The sequence below is a fragment of the Bubalus kerabau genome, chromosome 17 (assembly GCF_029407905.1).
Source record: "Bubalus kerabau isolate K-KA32 ecotype Philippines breed swamp buffalo chromosome 17, PCC_UOA_SB_1v2, whole genome shotgun sequence".
In the NCBI taxonomy this organism is placed as follows: Eukaryota; Metazoa; Chordata; class Mammalia; order Artiodactyla; family Bovidae; genus Bubalus; species Bubalus kerabau.
Genome location: NC_073640.1, coordinates 54,779,985 through 54,795,138, shown reverse-complemented (window position 1 = coordinate 54,795,138; position 15,154 = coordinate 54,779,985). Strand labels below are relative to the sequence as shown.

Sequence of the window (15,154 nt, the reverse complement as noted above, 5' to 3'; positions counted from 1 at the left end):
TTGCAGCCTCTTGGTGTCCTGAGCCCTCTGGCCCTGTTCACCAGGCCCTGCTGGCCCCAACTGGCGCTGCCTCATATGAGTTTTTGTTGTTCAGTTGCTAAGTTGTGTCTGAGTCTTTGGGACCCCATGGACTGCAGCACACCAGGCTTCCCTGTCCTTCACTATCCCCCGGAGTTTGCTTGAACTAATCTCCAGTGAGTCAGCGATGGGACAGGAACTTTTGTCTGTCCCCAGATCTAGGATCCAGAATGCCTTCTCTCTCCATGGGTTTCTGTTGTTTCCCTAAGGGCCTAAGCCCTGAGGACATTGTTCCCTCTGGGGGAACCAAGAGGAGCAATCAGAGCCACCAAAGTAAGAGGGACCCAGAAGCCATGCTCTGAGCAAGGTCCTCCCAGGAACTTCCTGTGACCTCTATCCACTTCCTGCTGGTTTCCAGTTTGCTTTTCGATGCAGATCGTGAGCCTGCTCCCAACACACACACACGTGAGCCTCAGGGCAAAGGTGCAGGCTCTACCTAATACTCAACCTGGCTACCACGGCAAAGGGCTCACCTGTCTCCTCCTCAAAGTGTCTCAAGGGCCTTCCCACCCGGATCTCACCTGCAGCTCCCACCACACACCTGGGCTAGCAGGTCTCAGTCTCTCCCTGAGGTCCCTGGGATAGGTCTGTTCTCATATAGTTCCGCTCGGATCACCTGCCCATGCTCACACAAACACAGCAAGTGTGTGCCCTAGGGCACAGAGCCCACAGTTGACAAGCATGCTCTGCCAGTGGCCAAGTATCATCTGTGCTGAGATGAGATGAGAGGTAAGAGAAACCACCTGCAAAGCTTCCGATCATGATTTAGGTCTAAATTACTTCTTATCCCCCCAGGCGCAGTCTTGGATGAGACAAGGTGACACTTTTTGGTGTTCCTTTTTGTTCTGTAACAAATGACCACAAATGTACGGGCACAAACCACAGTGTCAATATGATGCTGTTCTTTCTGGATTCTACAGACAGTTCATTTCTTTGCCTTTCCAAGCTGTGAGAGGCTGCCTGCTTTCCTGGGTTTGTGGCCCTTTCCTCCATCTTCAAAGCCAGCAGTGGAACATCTTAAAGCTCCCCAAGCTCACCTTCCATCATCCCATCTCCTCTGGCTCTGCCTCTCCTGCCTTGGAACATTGTGAACGTATTGGACTCAGCCCAAAACATAACCCACCATAATCTCCAAGTCACCCCACCATATCTCCCAGTCACGTGATCTGAATTTCATCTGTAGGTTTCCTTAATCATGGGGCACATTTCTCGGATTGTGGCTTGAAGTTGTGGACATCTCTTAGGGTTCTGTGCGCTGCCTACCACTCCTCTCAAGGCCGTGGGCATCATCTTCCCTCACTGCAGTCTGCTCTGGGGAGCTTGGACTTTGTCATGCCGATGTGGGGTCAAGACCTGCCACGATGTCCACAGCAATCTCACTGGCTCTGAGCCCTGGAGATCGAGGCCAGTCCACACTCCCTGCAGCTCTCCCCACCTCTTCTTTCTGGTGAAGTGAAACTTGCTCTGTCTGTCCAACTCTTTGCAAGCCCATGGACTGTAACCCTCCAGGCACATCTGCCATGGGATTCTCCAGGCAAGAATACTGGAGTGGATAACCATTGCCATCTCTGGAGGCTCATCAAACTCAGGTCTCCCGCATTGCAGGAAGATTCTGTACTGTCTGAGCCACCATGGAAGCCTCTTCTTTTCTAGCAATGCCCGATTTTTCAGAATGAAAAGCAGATGTGACTCAAAGACCACAACTCCCAAGTCTCCAGGTGGCCTGTGTTCATCAGCACCATGGACAATGTCTCTGCTGTGCTCAGCCCCCATCAACGGGAAGGGACGGCTGGATATCCTGCCCATTTCTCCTCTATGACAAAGATGAACATAGTAGAATGTGTTCAGGGATAACCCGCTTTGCTCTAGTTTATGAATCGGGAGCACTTTCTCCTGTGTGTGTATTAGTTGTAGCTACAGCCATGATAACTCCCAGGTGAATGATCCTGCACCCGGAGGGTGTCCTCAAGGAGGCTGAGAACTAACTTTGTCCTCTCAGAGTATCTCCCTGCCGCTGAGTGTCAGATAACCAGCTTGTCTACAACTTGGAGGGAACGTTTCATGATTGAGTCCCGACCTTCGGTACCTGACCTTGGAGACAGCCATCACCTAGCCTGGAGGCCCCCTGAGCACAGCCTCCTGTTCCCTCATTCTCCAAATGATCCCCCCTCCCCCAGGGAGCAAGGCTGAGCAGAACACCTGGCCTACCCTCCCAGCTCCTCCAGTCTGAGCCTCAAGCCTGTGTGAGAGCTTTTGCCATCTCTCCATGCTTCCAACAGAGCAAGGGTCCTGCTGAAGAGCAAGTGGGGCCTGAAGACCAGTCTCCAGGGTACAATTCATCACCTGAGGGCTCCTCCGTCTGCCTGTGAACCCCAGGGAAGAGAAGGAACTAGGGCTCCACAGTCACCCCACACTTCCTCTTCTCCATAAATGTACCATTGACAGGGGTAACTCTGACACGCAAACCCAGCACTATACTTCCCAAGGGCGCGGGTCTAACCCATCCAGCATCCCTAACAGTCATGCAAAATGCTCGAGATACCCAGTATAATGGTCACCGGGTTACCAGGGGCCTCTCTATCTTCCATGGGGACAGACTCTGCAGGGCTCACCCGGGCTCATGTGCACCACCTGTGGAACCATGGTGTTTAAATGGAGCAGCAGAGGGAGCTACTGAAGGTATCCCAGGGGTCCTGGCATCTGGCCAACCACAGTGGCACAGCCACAGGACTTAGTGAAAAGATGAAGAAAAGGATGGGTAGGGGATAAAGGAGGGATGGGATGTGGCAGAGAGATGGACATATGGACACAGGTGCTATCTCCTCACAGAATTTTTCCGTAAAGGGTGAGGATGTTGGAAATGAACATTTTCCTATACTCCCCATGCAGATGCAGTTTAGGGGATACAGTGGCACTCAGTGTGCACACAAGTTGACCAGGACTCCAGTTCTAAGAGGATCCCTGAGCTGGGAGCTCGGACATGGAAGGATTCACCTGTCCTGCTTCTGCTGAGTCCACTGGCCAGCTCCAGGCCTGGTGCAGGGAGCTGCATACCTGTGTGTGGAATGAATGAGCCCCTGGATCACACTCCATGGGGGCCGAGATTTGTGGTGAGGATGTTCACTGCAGAGCAGATGGTCGGTGTGAAAGGCAGGGTGTTCGCTAGTGGCTGTTCCAGGCTGAAAACAAATTTGCAGTGAAGTCACCCCAGTGGCAGAGCAGGTCCTCAGCCTGTGGAAAATCAATGTGTCAATGGTGTTCTGGATGTTTGCGAAAGAAGGAGATGAAAAGAAGACCTGACAACTTTGGGAATAACATTTAATTCTGAACTACTCTTAGCAAATATTTTATTTATTTTTTTATTTCTGGCTGCACTGGGTCTTCATTGTTTTCCACCAGTTTTCTCTAGTGCAGTGAGCAGGGGCTAGTCTTCGTTGCGATACACCGGCTTCGCATTGAGGCAGCTTCTCTACTCCCGAGCAGGGGCTCTCGGCAAGCAGACTTCAGTCATTGCAGCTCTTGGGCTCTAGAGCACACACTCAGCAGTTCTGATGTATGGCCTTAGTTGCTCAGAAGCATGTGAAATCCTCCTGACCAGGGATCAAACCCATGTCCCGCGCTTTGGCAGATGGATTCGTATCCACTGAGCCAGCAGGAAAGTCATCTAAACAATGCCTAACTTGTAGATAGACACTGGTTCATCATGGCCGCCCCACACACGAGGTTTCCATATTTGACTATGGGTAAATAAACAAGCGATGTATGTCATAGTTTTTTAATTTACAGACACAAAACCATAGGCTCTGTGCTCACCAGCCCTGCAGACACACAACCACCTGCTCTGTGCTCACTAACCCTGCAGACTCACAACCACCTGTCTGTGCTCACTAGCCCTGCTGGTGTGACTTGGGCAGCAGGACTGTCACTGACCTTGCATTGTTCTAGTTGCTAAGTCATGTGCAACTCTTTTGTGACCCCATGGACTCTAGCCCGCCAGGCTCCTCTATCCATGTGATTTCCCAGGCAAGAACACCAGAGTGGTTTGCCATTTCTTCTTCAGGAGATCTTCCTGAGGCAGAAATCAAACCTGAGTCTCCTAAACGGGGAGGAGGATTCTTTACCACTGCACCACCAGGGAAGCCCATGTTGCTGATGACCACTTGTTCAAACCCACGCAAGTTACAGCTGCTGCTGCTAAGTCGCTTCAGTCGTGTCCGACTCTGTGGGACCCCAAAGACGGCAGCCCACTAGGCTCCCCCGTCCTTGGGATTCTCCAGGCAAGAACACTGAAGTGGGTTGCCATTTCCTCCTCTAATGCATGAAAGTGAAAAGTGAAAGTGAAGTCGCTCAGTCGCGTCTGACTCTTAGTGACCCCATGGACTGCAGGCTACTGGCTCCTCCACTCATGGGATTTTCCGGCAAGAGGACTGGAGTGGGATGACATTGCCTTCTCCGGCAACTTACAGTACCAAGTGTCAACCCTAATGGAAGCTATGGAAGCTGCGTAATTTTCATGTGTCCATGTGGGTTCATCAATTAATAAAATGTACACCTCGGGTGTGGCATGTTGAACACTGAGGAGGCCCTACACTCATGGGCGGCAAGTATCTAGGAAAAGTCCGTACCTTCCCTCACTTTTGCTGTAAAACTGAAGCTACTACAAAAAAATAACCTTTACTACAACTGAACCACCCTGGCACCAACCCTTCTCAGACTTACGGAAGATGGAGATTCACCTTTGAAACTTCAAATATCAAAAGGTAAAAAGAAGTAAAAACAATCTAATAAATTAGAATACGAAAGAGGCCATTAGATCCTAATAATTTAGTTACTACAATCATCTACAGGGTGACGGGGACACTGAGTCCAGAGCTAGCATGCTTGATCCCTGTGTCCCTTTTGCTGAAAGAATCTCTGATCAGGGTCCTGTGGAGACGCCCCACCTTCCTTCTCACTATGAAGACCAGGTCCCCTGATGGGGACAGAGACAGAGAAGGCGGGAAGACGAGGTTCAGAATCACTGCACCACCCCTGGTCTTCCAATTCCACCTGGCCCTGCCCCATGCGGAAGACACTAAGGGGGCATGGGGGGAAAGGAAATGCAGCCTTTTCGTGTCCACATGGACCCTCTGGAACAGGCAGGACACACGGACGTTTCCTCACCCTCCTCCTACTTACAGATGCTCCAGTCCTGCCCGAGGACTGAGCATGTTGCATCTGGATCCTTCCTCTTCTACAGAGAGAAATTGGCCTGGTATCAACACAAATCTCACCTGGATAAAATCTTGGAGTGGGGTATATAAGAGAAGATCTTGGATGAGAGATGTTGGAAATTCCGAGTGGGACATGATTCAGCATAAATGATATGTAGTGTTGAAAGGGTTAGTCGCTTGGTCGTATGCGATCCTTTGCGACCTCATGTCTGTAGCCTGCCAGCACCTCTGTCCCTGGGATTTGTAAAATGATATGTAAACACTTGACAAATACTTGAGTTGTCTTAGGAGGAAACCTCGAGTACTTTCCCTTTGAGAAAAGTGAAGAGGATCTTTTCTCGAAGTTCCTCTTTGAAAAAGAAGAGGAACTAAAAAGCCTCTTGATGAAAGTGAAAGAGGAGAGTGGAAAAGTTGGCTTAAAGCTCAACATTCAGAAAACAAAGATCATGGCATCTGGTCCCATCACTTCATGGGAAATAGATGGGGAAACAGTGGAAACAGTGTCCGACTTTATTTTGGGGGGCTCCAAAATCATTGCAGATGGTGACTGCAGCCATGAAATTAAAAGATGCCTACTCCTTGGAAGGAAAGTTATGACCAACCTAGATAGCATATTCAAAAGCAGAGACATTACTTTGCCAACTAAGGTCCATCTAGTCAAGGCTATGGTTTTCCCAGTGGTCATGTATGGATGTGAGAGTTGGACTGTGAAGAAAGGTGAGTGCCAAAGAATTGATGCTTTTGAACTGTGGTGTTGGAGAAGACCTTTGAGAGTCCCTTGGACTGCAAGGAGATCCAACCAGTCCATCCTAAAGGATATCAGTCCTGGGTGTTCATTGGAAGGACTGATGCTAAAGCTGAAATTCCAGTCCTTTGGCCACCTCATGCGAAGAGTTGACTCATTGGCAAAGACTCTGATGCTGGGAGGGATTGGGGGCAGGAGGACAAGGGGACGACAGAGGATGAGATGGCTGGATGGCATCACCGACTCGATGGCCATCAGTCTGAGTGAACTCCGGGAGTTGCTGATGGACAGGGAGTCCTGTCGTGCTGCGCGATTCATGGGGTGGCATAAGAGTCAGACACGACTGAGGGACTGAACTGAACTGAACTGAACAGAACTTTCCCTTCGACACTCCCCTCTATGGCCGCCGGAGGGCGGCAGAGCTCCTCCATAGTCTGGAGCCTCCACAGGGCTGCCCACCGCCTTCCCACTTAGCAGCTCCCACCCCCCAGCAGCCTCTGACCCTCACCAAACTACTCCGTCCACAGTCCTCCCCACTCTCCCAGTTCCCCACACTGGACTCTGGCAGCTCCTCCTCCCAGCCAGGCCCACCTGAAGGCCAGACTCCCCTCAGGTAGCTCTGCCCTCTGAGCCCCATCCTTCTCTGCTGAGGGTCTGCTCACCCTTCTCATCTCAGTCAAAAGATCACTTTCGCAGGGGTGCCTTCCATGACACCCAGTCCAGCTGAGATTCCATGACACACTCCGGACCCTTTCCTTTCCACCAGACCCTTCCCTTTCAGTCTATCCCTCCATCATAATTAGCTCCTTATTTCCAGGATTTTCTCTGAATGTCTGTCTCCCCATCACAAGGTCAGCTGTGTGAGCTCGAAGTCCAAGTCTATCCTATTCTCTGGACACCAGGACACAACCCAGGGCTGACAGGTCACACATGCTCAATAAATACTCTTTAAATAGATAAGGGAATCTGCATAACAGAAGCCAGAACTCACACCCCCCACCCTGTGTGACACCGAGGGGTCAGAGAATATTCCTTGTGGACACAGCGGCTCTGGCATCAGAGTGGGAGGAGACTTGCCAGTGCCCACAGCTGCCCCAGGACGGGACTTGATTCCTCTTGGAGTCAGCAGGGAGAACAGGGGCCTCTTAACTGTGAGGAGTCAGACCTCTGCTCATTCCCAGATAATCACACCCTCTCTCCCATCTCTACTCAGGAGAATCTTCTAGTCTCCCTGGAGCGCCTGGGCTGGCAGCTTGAGTCCTTCCCCTTCTCTCGGAGACCTGACATGGCTCAGACTCGCGATCCTCCATCCCAAGGGAGTGACCACAAGGGAGGGGGAAGCCCCAGCGTGAACTCACAGGAATTGCGGAGCAGCTCCTCATCCCAGGGTCCCTGATCTGTGGGGACACCTGGGTGTGGTCCCTGGAGACATCTCAGCCCCTACCCCTAAGGCATCCTGGGAAAGGAGGGGAACTTCCGGAACAGAGGAACAGAGCTTCTGCAGTTGCTCCATCTCAGGGGGACTGGGGTCCCACGGGGGTCTTCCCTCCACTGACAGAGGAGTCCAGGGGCTCCCCTGACAGAGTGTCCAGGTGGAGCTGCCCAGGTCCTGGCACTGTGGGGAGGCTGAGAGCAGACCACTGATGGGGACACAGAGAACTAGGGTGCAGGCCCAGTGCTGTGAGGTGGAGAAGGACAGGGCCTTCTGGAGTCCAGCCCACAGGCCGCCATCCTCTCCCCAAAGCCCCGAGACCCCCCGCCGGCCCTTCCTTTGAAGCCTCAGGGACTGAGAGCTCCTCCTGAGCACACGTCCACCTGGATGGATGCTTCTCCTGCCCCTGAACAATGTCCACTGTCCCCCTGGGCTCACCCTGCACTGGGATGAGGTCAGGAAGCCTGGGGACCCACAGTGACCTGAACCCTGGCTGATAGCCTCTAGTCAGGAGGTCAGCGCCCACCTCTGCCCAGGGCGCAGAGCCAACTCACACCCTTTGGCGTTTGCATCCCCAGCAGCCCACTCCAGTACTCTTGCCTGGAAAATCCCATGGACGTGGAGCCAGGAAGGCTGCAGTCCATGGGGTCGCTAGAGTCGGACACGACTGAGCGACTTCACTTTCAATTTTCACTTTCACGCATTGGAGAAGGAAATGGCAACCCACTCCAGCGTTCTTGCCTGGAGAATCCCAGGGACGGGAGAGCCTGGTGGGCTGCCGACTCTGGGGTCGCACAGAGTCGGACACGACTGAAGCCACTTAGCAGCAACAGCAGCAGCAGCAGCAGCCTGTTACATCGTCCCCGGGTCTGCTCATGACCTCCAGGGGGCAACATTGGGCCAAACAGGAAATTAACAGGTGAACTTTGTTTTGCCTAAGGAAGTGGAGAAGGAGCCTGATTTCCATCCCTCCTTCTAAACAGCGGTCTCCAACCTTAAGGGCACCAGGGACCGGTTTCATGGAAGACAATTGCGGAGTGGTGGAGATGATTTGGCGATAATTCAAGCGCGTTACAATTACTGTGCACTTATATCTAATATTATTACATCAACTCCACCTCGGATCATCAGGCATTAGACCCCAGGGATCCCTCCTCTACAGACCCTCAGAGCCCCTCATATGTGCCCACACTATGCTGCCCAACCTTCTAGGGGCCTATGGGCACCCATGCCAGCTCTCATCCCTGCCTGCAACCACCCGTGGGAAAGATCACAGTGACCACAGAAAGATCAGCCAGGGTGACAGAGGAGGCCCTGTAATGGCAAGGAGAACCCGGACAGTTTCTGAACCAAGGCTCAGGCAACAGACACGGAGACGGAGAGTCTTCCGGAACTTGACCCGAGGACCAGGGAGCCCACAGTCTGCCCACCCATCAGCACCAGGTTCCTCTCCTCCCAGGACACACAGGAAGCCTTTCCCTTCTCACCTGAGAACTGCAGCTCCACCTGACACCCGGTTCTGGGTGTCTGTCCCTGAAAACAGACGCCAGGCTGGTGACACTGGAACATGGAGGTCAGGTCCCCTCTCCAGTCATCGCTCATCTGACTCCTTTCTCTCCTCCAGAGTCAGTGTGACCTTGAGGGGGGAGTAAATGCAGTCTTCTCAGATATTTGAGAACAACAGGAAGCCCCTGGGCATCCAGCTGGGTTTCTGTGTCACGGGAACAATTACCACCAACATTTGGAAACCGCTGGATCTGTGCGTTGTGCTGAGAGACCCCAGACCAAAACACAGCAGAGGCCAACACTGGGGTGGGTGGGGCAGCCTAACCGGTGTTCTGGGGTCTCAGCCAGGCTGGGCGAGCGTGTGACCTGGCGGCTGCTGAAACAGCATTTCTAAGGTGTCACCTGGGGGTTTGCAGTCTTCATGAAGCTCCACAGGTGATTCCCACGCACCGTGGGGATGACGTCCCTGTGACAAGTGTTCCTCATGCACCCGTCACCCCCAGGCTCCTCCTCTGAAGGGAAAAGCCAGAAGGGGATGACAGAGGGCTGTCGGGGAGGCTGAGTGTGCATCTGATCCAGAGCAGTGGGGACCTCGGGCCCGGACACCCCAAGGTTGTGCTTTTCCAGACAAGGGTGTGTGTGTGTGTGCATGTGTGGGTATAGATGTGTGTGTATGTAGATGTCTGTGTGTAGCTGTATGTGTAGGTATGTGTGTGTGTGGTGTGCGTGTGTAGATGTGTGTGTGTGTGTGTGTGTGTAGGTGGAGAATCACTGCTCTAGAAGGCAGGGGACTCAGTAGAGTTCAGGGAATAGAAATACAGAGCGGGAAGGGGGAGGGGGGCCACCAGTGAGGGAAGGAGGGGAGGGGAGGCAGAGGGCGGGGCCTGGACAGAGACCCCGCCCTGGGCCACGTGACCCAGCGAAGTGCTCCTGCCCCCGGAGGAGGCCCAGCACACAGGGGGAAGGACAGCGGAGCTCACACAGCAGACTGCAGTGCTTCTGAGCGTTTCTGGACCAGAAGCTCTCCTCACAGAGAGAGGGACACAGCAGACAGCAGGCGCCATGGAGCCCCCGGCAGGCCCTGCAAGCACGAGGCATGTCCCCTGGAACAGGCTCGTCCTGGCAGGTGAGAGGGGACAATTTTCAGGGAGTGGGCAGAGACTGGAGAAGAAGAGACTGGCTGGTGTCTGGGGGAGACAGGGTTCTGAGAGGGGACAGAGGGCTTCTGTTCAGACCTGAGGGCAGAGGACAGCGGAGCAGGGGAGGGCGGGGGCCTCAGCCACAGGAGACTCTCCATGAACTAGAGCTGGTGAGGGGCGGGAAGACCTCAACTGCTGTAGGTTTTATGAGTTATTCTTCACTGAGCAGGAATTGTTGAAAACTAATGACAATAGCAATTATTTATGTCTGGGTGTCACTACAGAAAAGCACATAACCAGGACGGCGAACACTGTCCGTACCCGCACCCTTAGAAGACGGCAAACGCCAGGCTGTGGAATTCCTGGGACCTCTCTATCCTTCACCTCCAGGAAATAATATCTAGAACCTGGTCCAGGCCCTGGGTTATAACCAGGATCAGACAAGCCCCTGCCCTCACAGAGCCCGCGCTCTGTGGGGAGCAAGACAGACGAGCAGAGAGATGGAGAGCGTGCTGGCAGGTGCTGCAGGCGTCACGCAGGAAAGGGAGCGGGGAAGGGTCAGCAAGTGAGCACCGAGGGTCTTTACAGCAGCTGGTCGGGGCGAGGGGCATCTCCCAAGAGGCCCTGAGTGTGAGCAGGCGTGTGAGGGCAGCGACGGAGTGAGCCAGGGGACAGCTGGGGAAGCAGAGGAAAAAACGAATCCAGAGGGGCTGAAGTGACGGGGGTCATGCTGCTGACCTTGAACCATACACACACATACATGCACACACACACATACACTCACACACTAAGGCTGAGGGATGAAGAGACCTGCTCAGGACCCAGGGCACCATTTTCCCAACCCCCACACAGGTCACAATAGTAACTGGTTTCTCTCTCTTCCCTCCTAGTCTTACTCTTAACTTTCTGGACCCCGCCCACCACTGCCCAGCTCACTATTGAAACGGTGCCCCCCCTTGCTGCAGAAGGGTCGGATGTTCTTCTCCTTGCCCACAACGTGACAGAGAATCCTCTAGGCTATGCCTGGCACAGAGGAGAAAGGGTAGAGAACACCCAGCTAATTGCATCATATAGGGTAGCCACTAATTTAACTACCAAAGGGCCTGCACACAGCGGACGGGAGACACTTTACCCCAACGGAACCCTGCTGATCCAGAGCGTCACCCAGAAAGACACAGGATCCTACACCCTGCTCCTTACAAAGGATGATTTAGGGACAGAAAGACAAACTGGACACCTCCATGTACTCCGTGAGTGCTTCCTCCTTGACCTCGTGCTGTTGGGGGAGGGGGTGAGTTCTGTTCTGACAGACCCGGATGGCGCCTCCATCCCCTCTACATTGTGTCCCGTGTCCGGGTTTGAACATTCAGTGCAGGGCACACACTGTGGAGGCAAACTCCAAAGGTCAGAAATGCTTTCCAGGAGGCCAGGCCCTGATGAAGGACCAGGGAGAGAAGGACTGTCTGATGAGGGACTCAGCAGAGGGAGAGCACTCTCAGTCCAGCCCCCTGGGCCCCTCCCCGTGACCATGACCCTGAGGAAGACCCTGCAGGACTCAGGGAAGACCCTGGCCTGAGGGCCCCAGGGATCCTCACAGAGAAGCTCAGCCCCAGGAAGCCCCTCCCAGACCCTGTCCCAGGGCTCCTGCCTCCAGTGACCCTGGGAAGCCTGTGCCAAATCCGGAGGCTCCAAGCTGGTCACCAGCCAGGGCTCAGCCCCAAGAGCCACATCCGCACAGGGGCACAGTCTGGTCCTACTCCTGAGACTCGGCATGGACAGCACACAGGTACAAGGTCCCCAGGAATCAACCAAATGCCCTCGGGCACTTGGAGACACCAGAGAAATCTCAGCACCCCCAGAGAGGAACAGAGGAAGGAAGATACTCCTGGCAGCTTCTCGACCCCAGGGTGCAGCCCAGGGAGCTCTCTCCTGAGGCTGGTTTATGACAACCAGGAGAGATGCCAGGCGGTCTCTGAATCCACCCTGTTCTGTCCACCACTAAACGCTGCTGCACAATCAACCCCCAAGGAGGCCTGTGCTTCTCCCAGACCTAGAGCAGGTGGCCTCACACTCTCTGACCTCAGGTCCCCATGCATTTGTCCTGCCACACACAAGCCTGCCTTTTTCTTTAGTCTGGCTGAGAGGCAAAGGATGCCAATTTTGCTGAAAGATGCTTTTAGAGGAGCCAAAAGTATGAGAAAGTGAGAGTGTTAGTCATTCAGTCATGTCCTACTCTTTCCTATTCCATGGACTGTAGCCCACCAGGCTCCTCTGTGCATGGAATTCTGCAGCAAGAATATTGACTGGGTGGCAATTCCCTTCTCCAGAGGATCTTTCTGACCCAGAGATTGAACCCAGGTCTCCTGCACTGGCAGGCAGATTCTTTACTGTCTGAGCCACCAGGGAAACTCAGGGCAATGTCCTCTCTGTTATCTGCACAGCGGTGCTACCCACACCCGTCATCACCAGCAACAACTCCAACCCCTGGGAGCACAAGGACACTGTGGTGTTAACATGTGGACCTGAGACCCAGAACACGTCCTACACGTGGTGGATCAGCAATCAGAGCCTCCCCAAGAGCACCAGGCTGGAACTGTCCGAGGACAAGAGGACTCTCACTGTGTTCAATGTCACAAGGAAAGAGAAAGGACCCTATGTGTGTGAAGCCCGGAACCCAGTGGGCATCAGCCGCAGTGACCCATTCACCCTGGATGTCCTCTGTGAGTAACCTCTGCTCCTATGTGGCCTGAGCTGCCCACCCAAATGCACGCTGCCAGAGGCCAATCCACACCCATCCCTCTCAGGTCCGAGTACATGGGCCATCACCCCTGGACACCCAGACTGCCCATGACTTCCTGTCCCAGGCAAGCCCAGGCAGGTCCACCTTGAATAAAGTCAGGGAGGGGATGGGCTGCTCTGTGTGGGTGGCTGAGGATCACCAGAATATGACGGGAGAAACAAATTAATGTCAGACTCACAAAAGAGTGAGCATGAAGGGTAATGATTGCAAATTTTTCAGACAAGCATGTGAACAGCTCGGAAGGATGCAGGAGCCCCAGTACAGACCGGGAACTTGCCTTCCCTCTGATTGCACCACGTGTGGCTTTCTGCTGTTTGCTCCAAACGGTCTGGGCACCCCACCACTACCCCTCAGACTCGTCTGACCATCCAGAGGGAACCTCAACCTCTCCTGCCACACAGCCTCTAACCCAGCCACACAGCGCTTCCGGCGTGTCAGTGTGAGGCCCCGGCAATACACCCAGGCTCTCTATTCCCAATCACAACATGTACTCTCAGATCCCACATTCCCTGACTGGCCTGGCTGGCCCCACAGTCAGAAGATCAAGGTTCCCAGGACTGATAGCAACAGAGCAGTCTAGTACTAGACTGTTGTCCCAGCAACCAGGCAAGGGTGTCTCTGGTGTGATCTGGGGGTCAGATGAGGTGTGCAATCACTCTTTCCCGTTGCCACCTGAACAAAGACCCAGGGCCTTCCTCACAGTCACCTTTACAGAGGTCTTGGGCCCCGAGACTGAGGAGGGAGCAAGGTCCAGGCCCCTGACCCACTCTCAGCAGTCACCCCTCTGTCTCTCCACAGACCCAGTGGCACGGCCCTCCCTCCAAGCCAGCAACACCACAGTCCCAGAACATGAGGGCCCCGTGGTCCTGACCTGCCTCACAGATGAGACTGGGGTCTCCATACGCTGGCTTTTCAAAGGCCAGAGTCTCCTCCTCGCAGACAGGATGACACTGTCCTCAGACAACAGCACCCTCACCATAGACCCCGTCAGCAGAGAGGACACCGGGGATTATCAGTGTGAGGTCTCCAACAGGGGCAACTCCAGCAGAAGCGACCCCCTCAGGCTGAGTGTGACCTGTGAGTGACCACCGTCGCCTCCTGTCTTAGTCGTTCAGTGTTGTCCGACTCTTTGTGACACCACGGACTTGAGCTCACTAGGCTACTCTGTCCATGGGATTTCCCAGGCAAGAATCCTGGAGTGGGCTGCCATTCGCTACTCCAGGGGATCGTCCTGACCCAAGGATCGAACCCGTGTCTGCTGCACTGCAGGCACTCTTCCCGTCTAAGCCTCCGGCGAAGCCCATTTTCACTGGATAAGCTTCTTTTATTAATTCCAGCAACAAGTAGCCTATCATCTCATTTCCTTCACTTGAAGCAATTGGATGTGTGCTGTCTCTCCCCTCCTCATCCCCTGATTTCTCCTGGCCCTCTGCTGTGAAGCCTTGTTGCCAAGACCGCTGGAAGCAGCACTAAAATCAGTACCTGGGACTTCCTGGGCAGTCCAGTGGTTAAGACTCCACCTTCCCCTGCAGGGGTTGCCGTGACCTCCTCCAGGGGATCTTCCCCACCCAGGGACTGAATCCGTGTCTCTTACGCCTCCTGACTGGCAGGTGGCATCTTTACCACTAGTGCCTCCTAGGAAGCCCCGGTGAGTCATAAAACCTAAATCTCCTTTTTCTTATGTGTACAGTGGTGTTTACTATGCACTTTATAGACCTTTGTGAATACGTGCTCTGATGAAGGTGGAAAGCACAGCAGACGTGTTGAGGCAGTAAGTGTCAGGATGTTAGTTCGCACTGTTGTGATCGCAGGCTTGCCGCCACACTCAACTCCAGGTCCCTCCACTTGTCTTTCTTAGTTGCACCATCGTCTCTACAGTGGAAGTGACACCGTTTCTTCACAGGATGGGCGGTGGTCATGTGTGGTGAGAGCTGGGGGCCTTGCGGACTGCACTTTGCACAACATAAACTCCTATGCCTGTGTGCTGTCTGTTGGTCGCTTAGGTCTCTGGTTTACAGTGCTCTCACGGTCTCTAGTTTCTCACTGAAATCTCTCTGATGCTGTGTCCATTATTGAAGGTGGGGTGTTATAGTGTCACTGTTATGACCGAGCTATTTCTCCCCTCGACGCTGTCCATTTTGATTCACAATTCTGGTGCTGTGTTGTTGGGTGCATGATGCTTATAACTGTTGGATTTCCTTGGTGAATGGAAACTTTTCTTGATATGCAAGGTCCTACTTT

General features: G+C 53.7%; 1 protein-coding gene and 1 long non-coding RNA gene across 2 annotated transcripts; one reads left to right on the top strand and one right to left on the bottom strand.

Moving 5' to 3' along the window:
* Positions 1–3,579: 3,579 nt before the first annotated feature.
* LOC129631175 (uncharacterized) lies at positions 3,580–14,490 on the bottom strand. The gene is made up of 3 exons (XR_008703917.1): positions 14,396–14,490; positions 8,956–9,104; positions 3,580–3,815 (listed from the first exon to the last, which is right to left on the bottom strand). It is a non-coding gene; the product is annotated as an uncharacterized LOC129631175 (long non-coding RNA).
* LOC129631173 (carcinoembryonic antigen-related cell adhesion molecule 7-like) lies at positions 9,933–14,105 on the top strand. The gene is made up of 4 exons (XM_055551998.1): positions 9,933–10,100; positions 11,004–11,363; positions 12,555–12,833; positions 13,712–14,105. Exons 1-4 carry the CDS (start codon positions 10,037–10,039, stop codon positions 13,996–13,998), a joined length of 990 nt encoding a protein of 329 aa, XP_055407973.1. The 5' UTR covers positions 9,933–10,036; the 3' UTR covers positions 13,999–14,105.
* Positions 14,491–15,154: the final 664 nt, after the last annotated feature.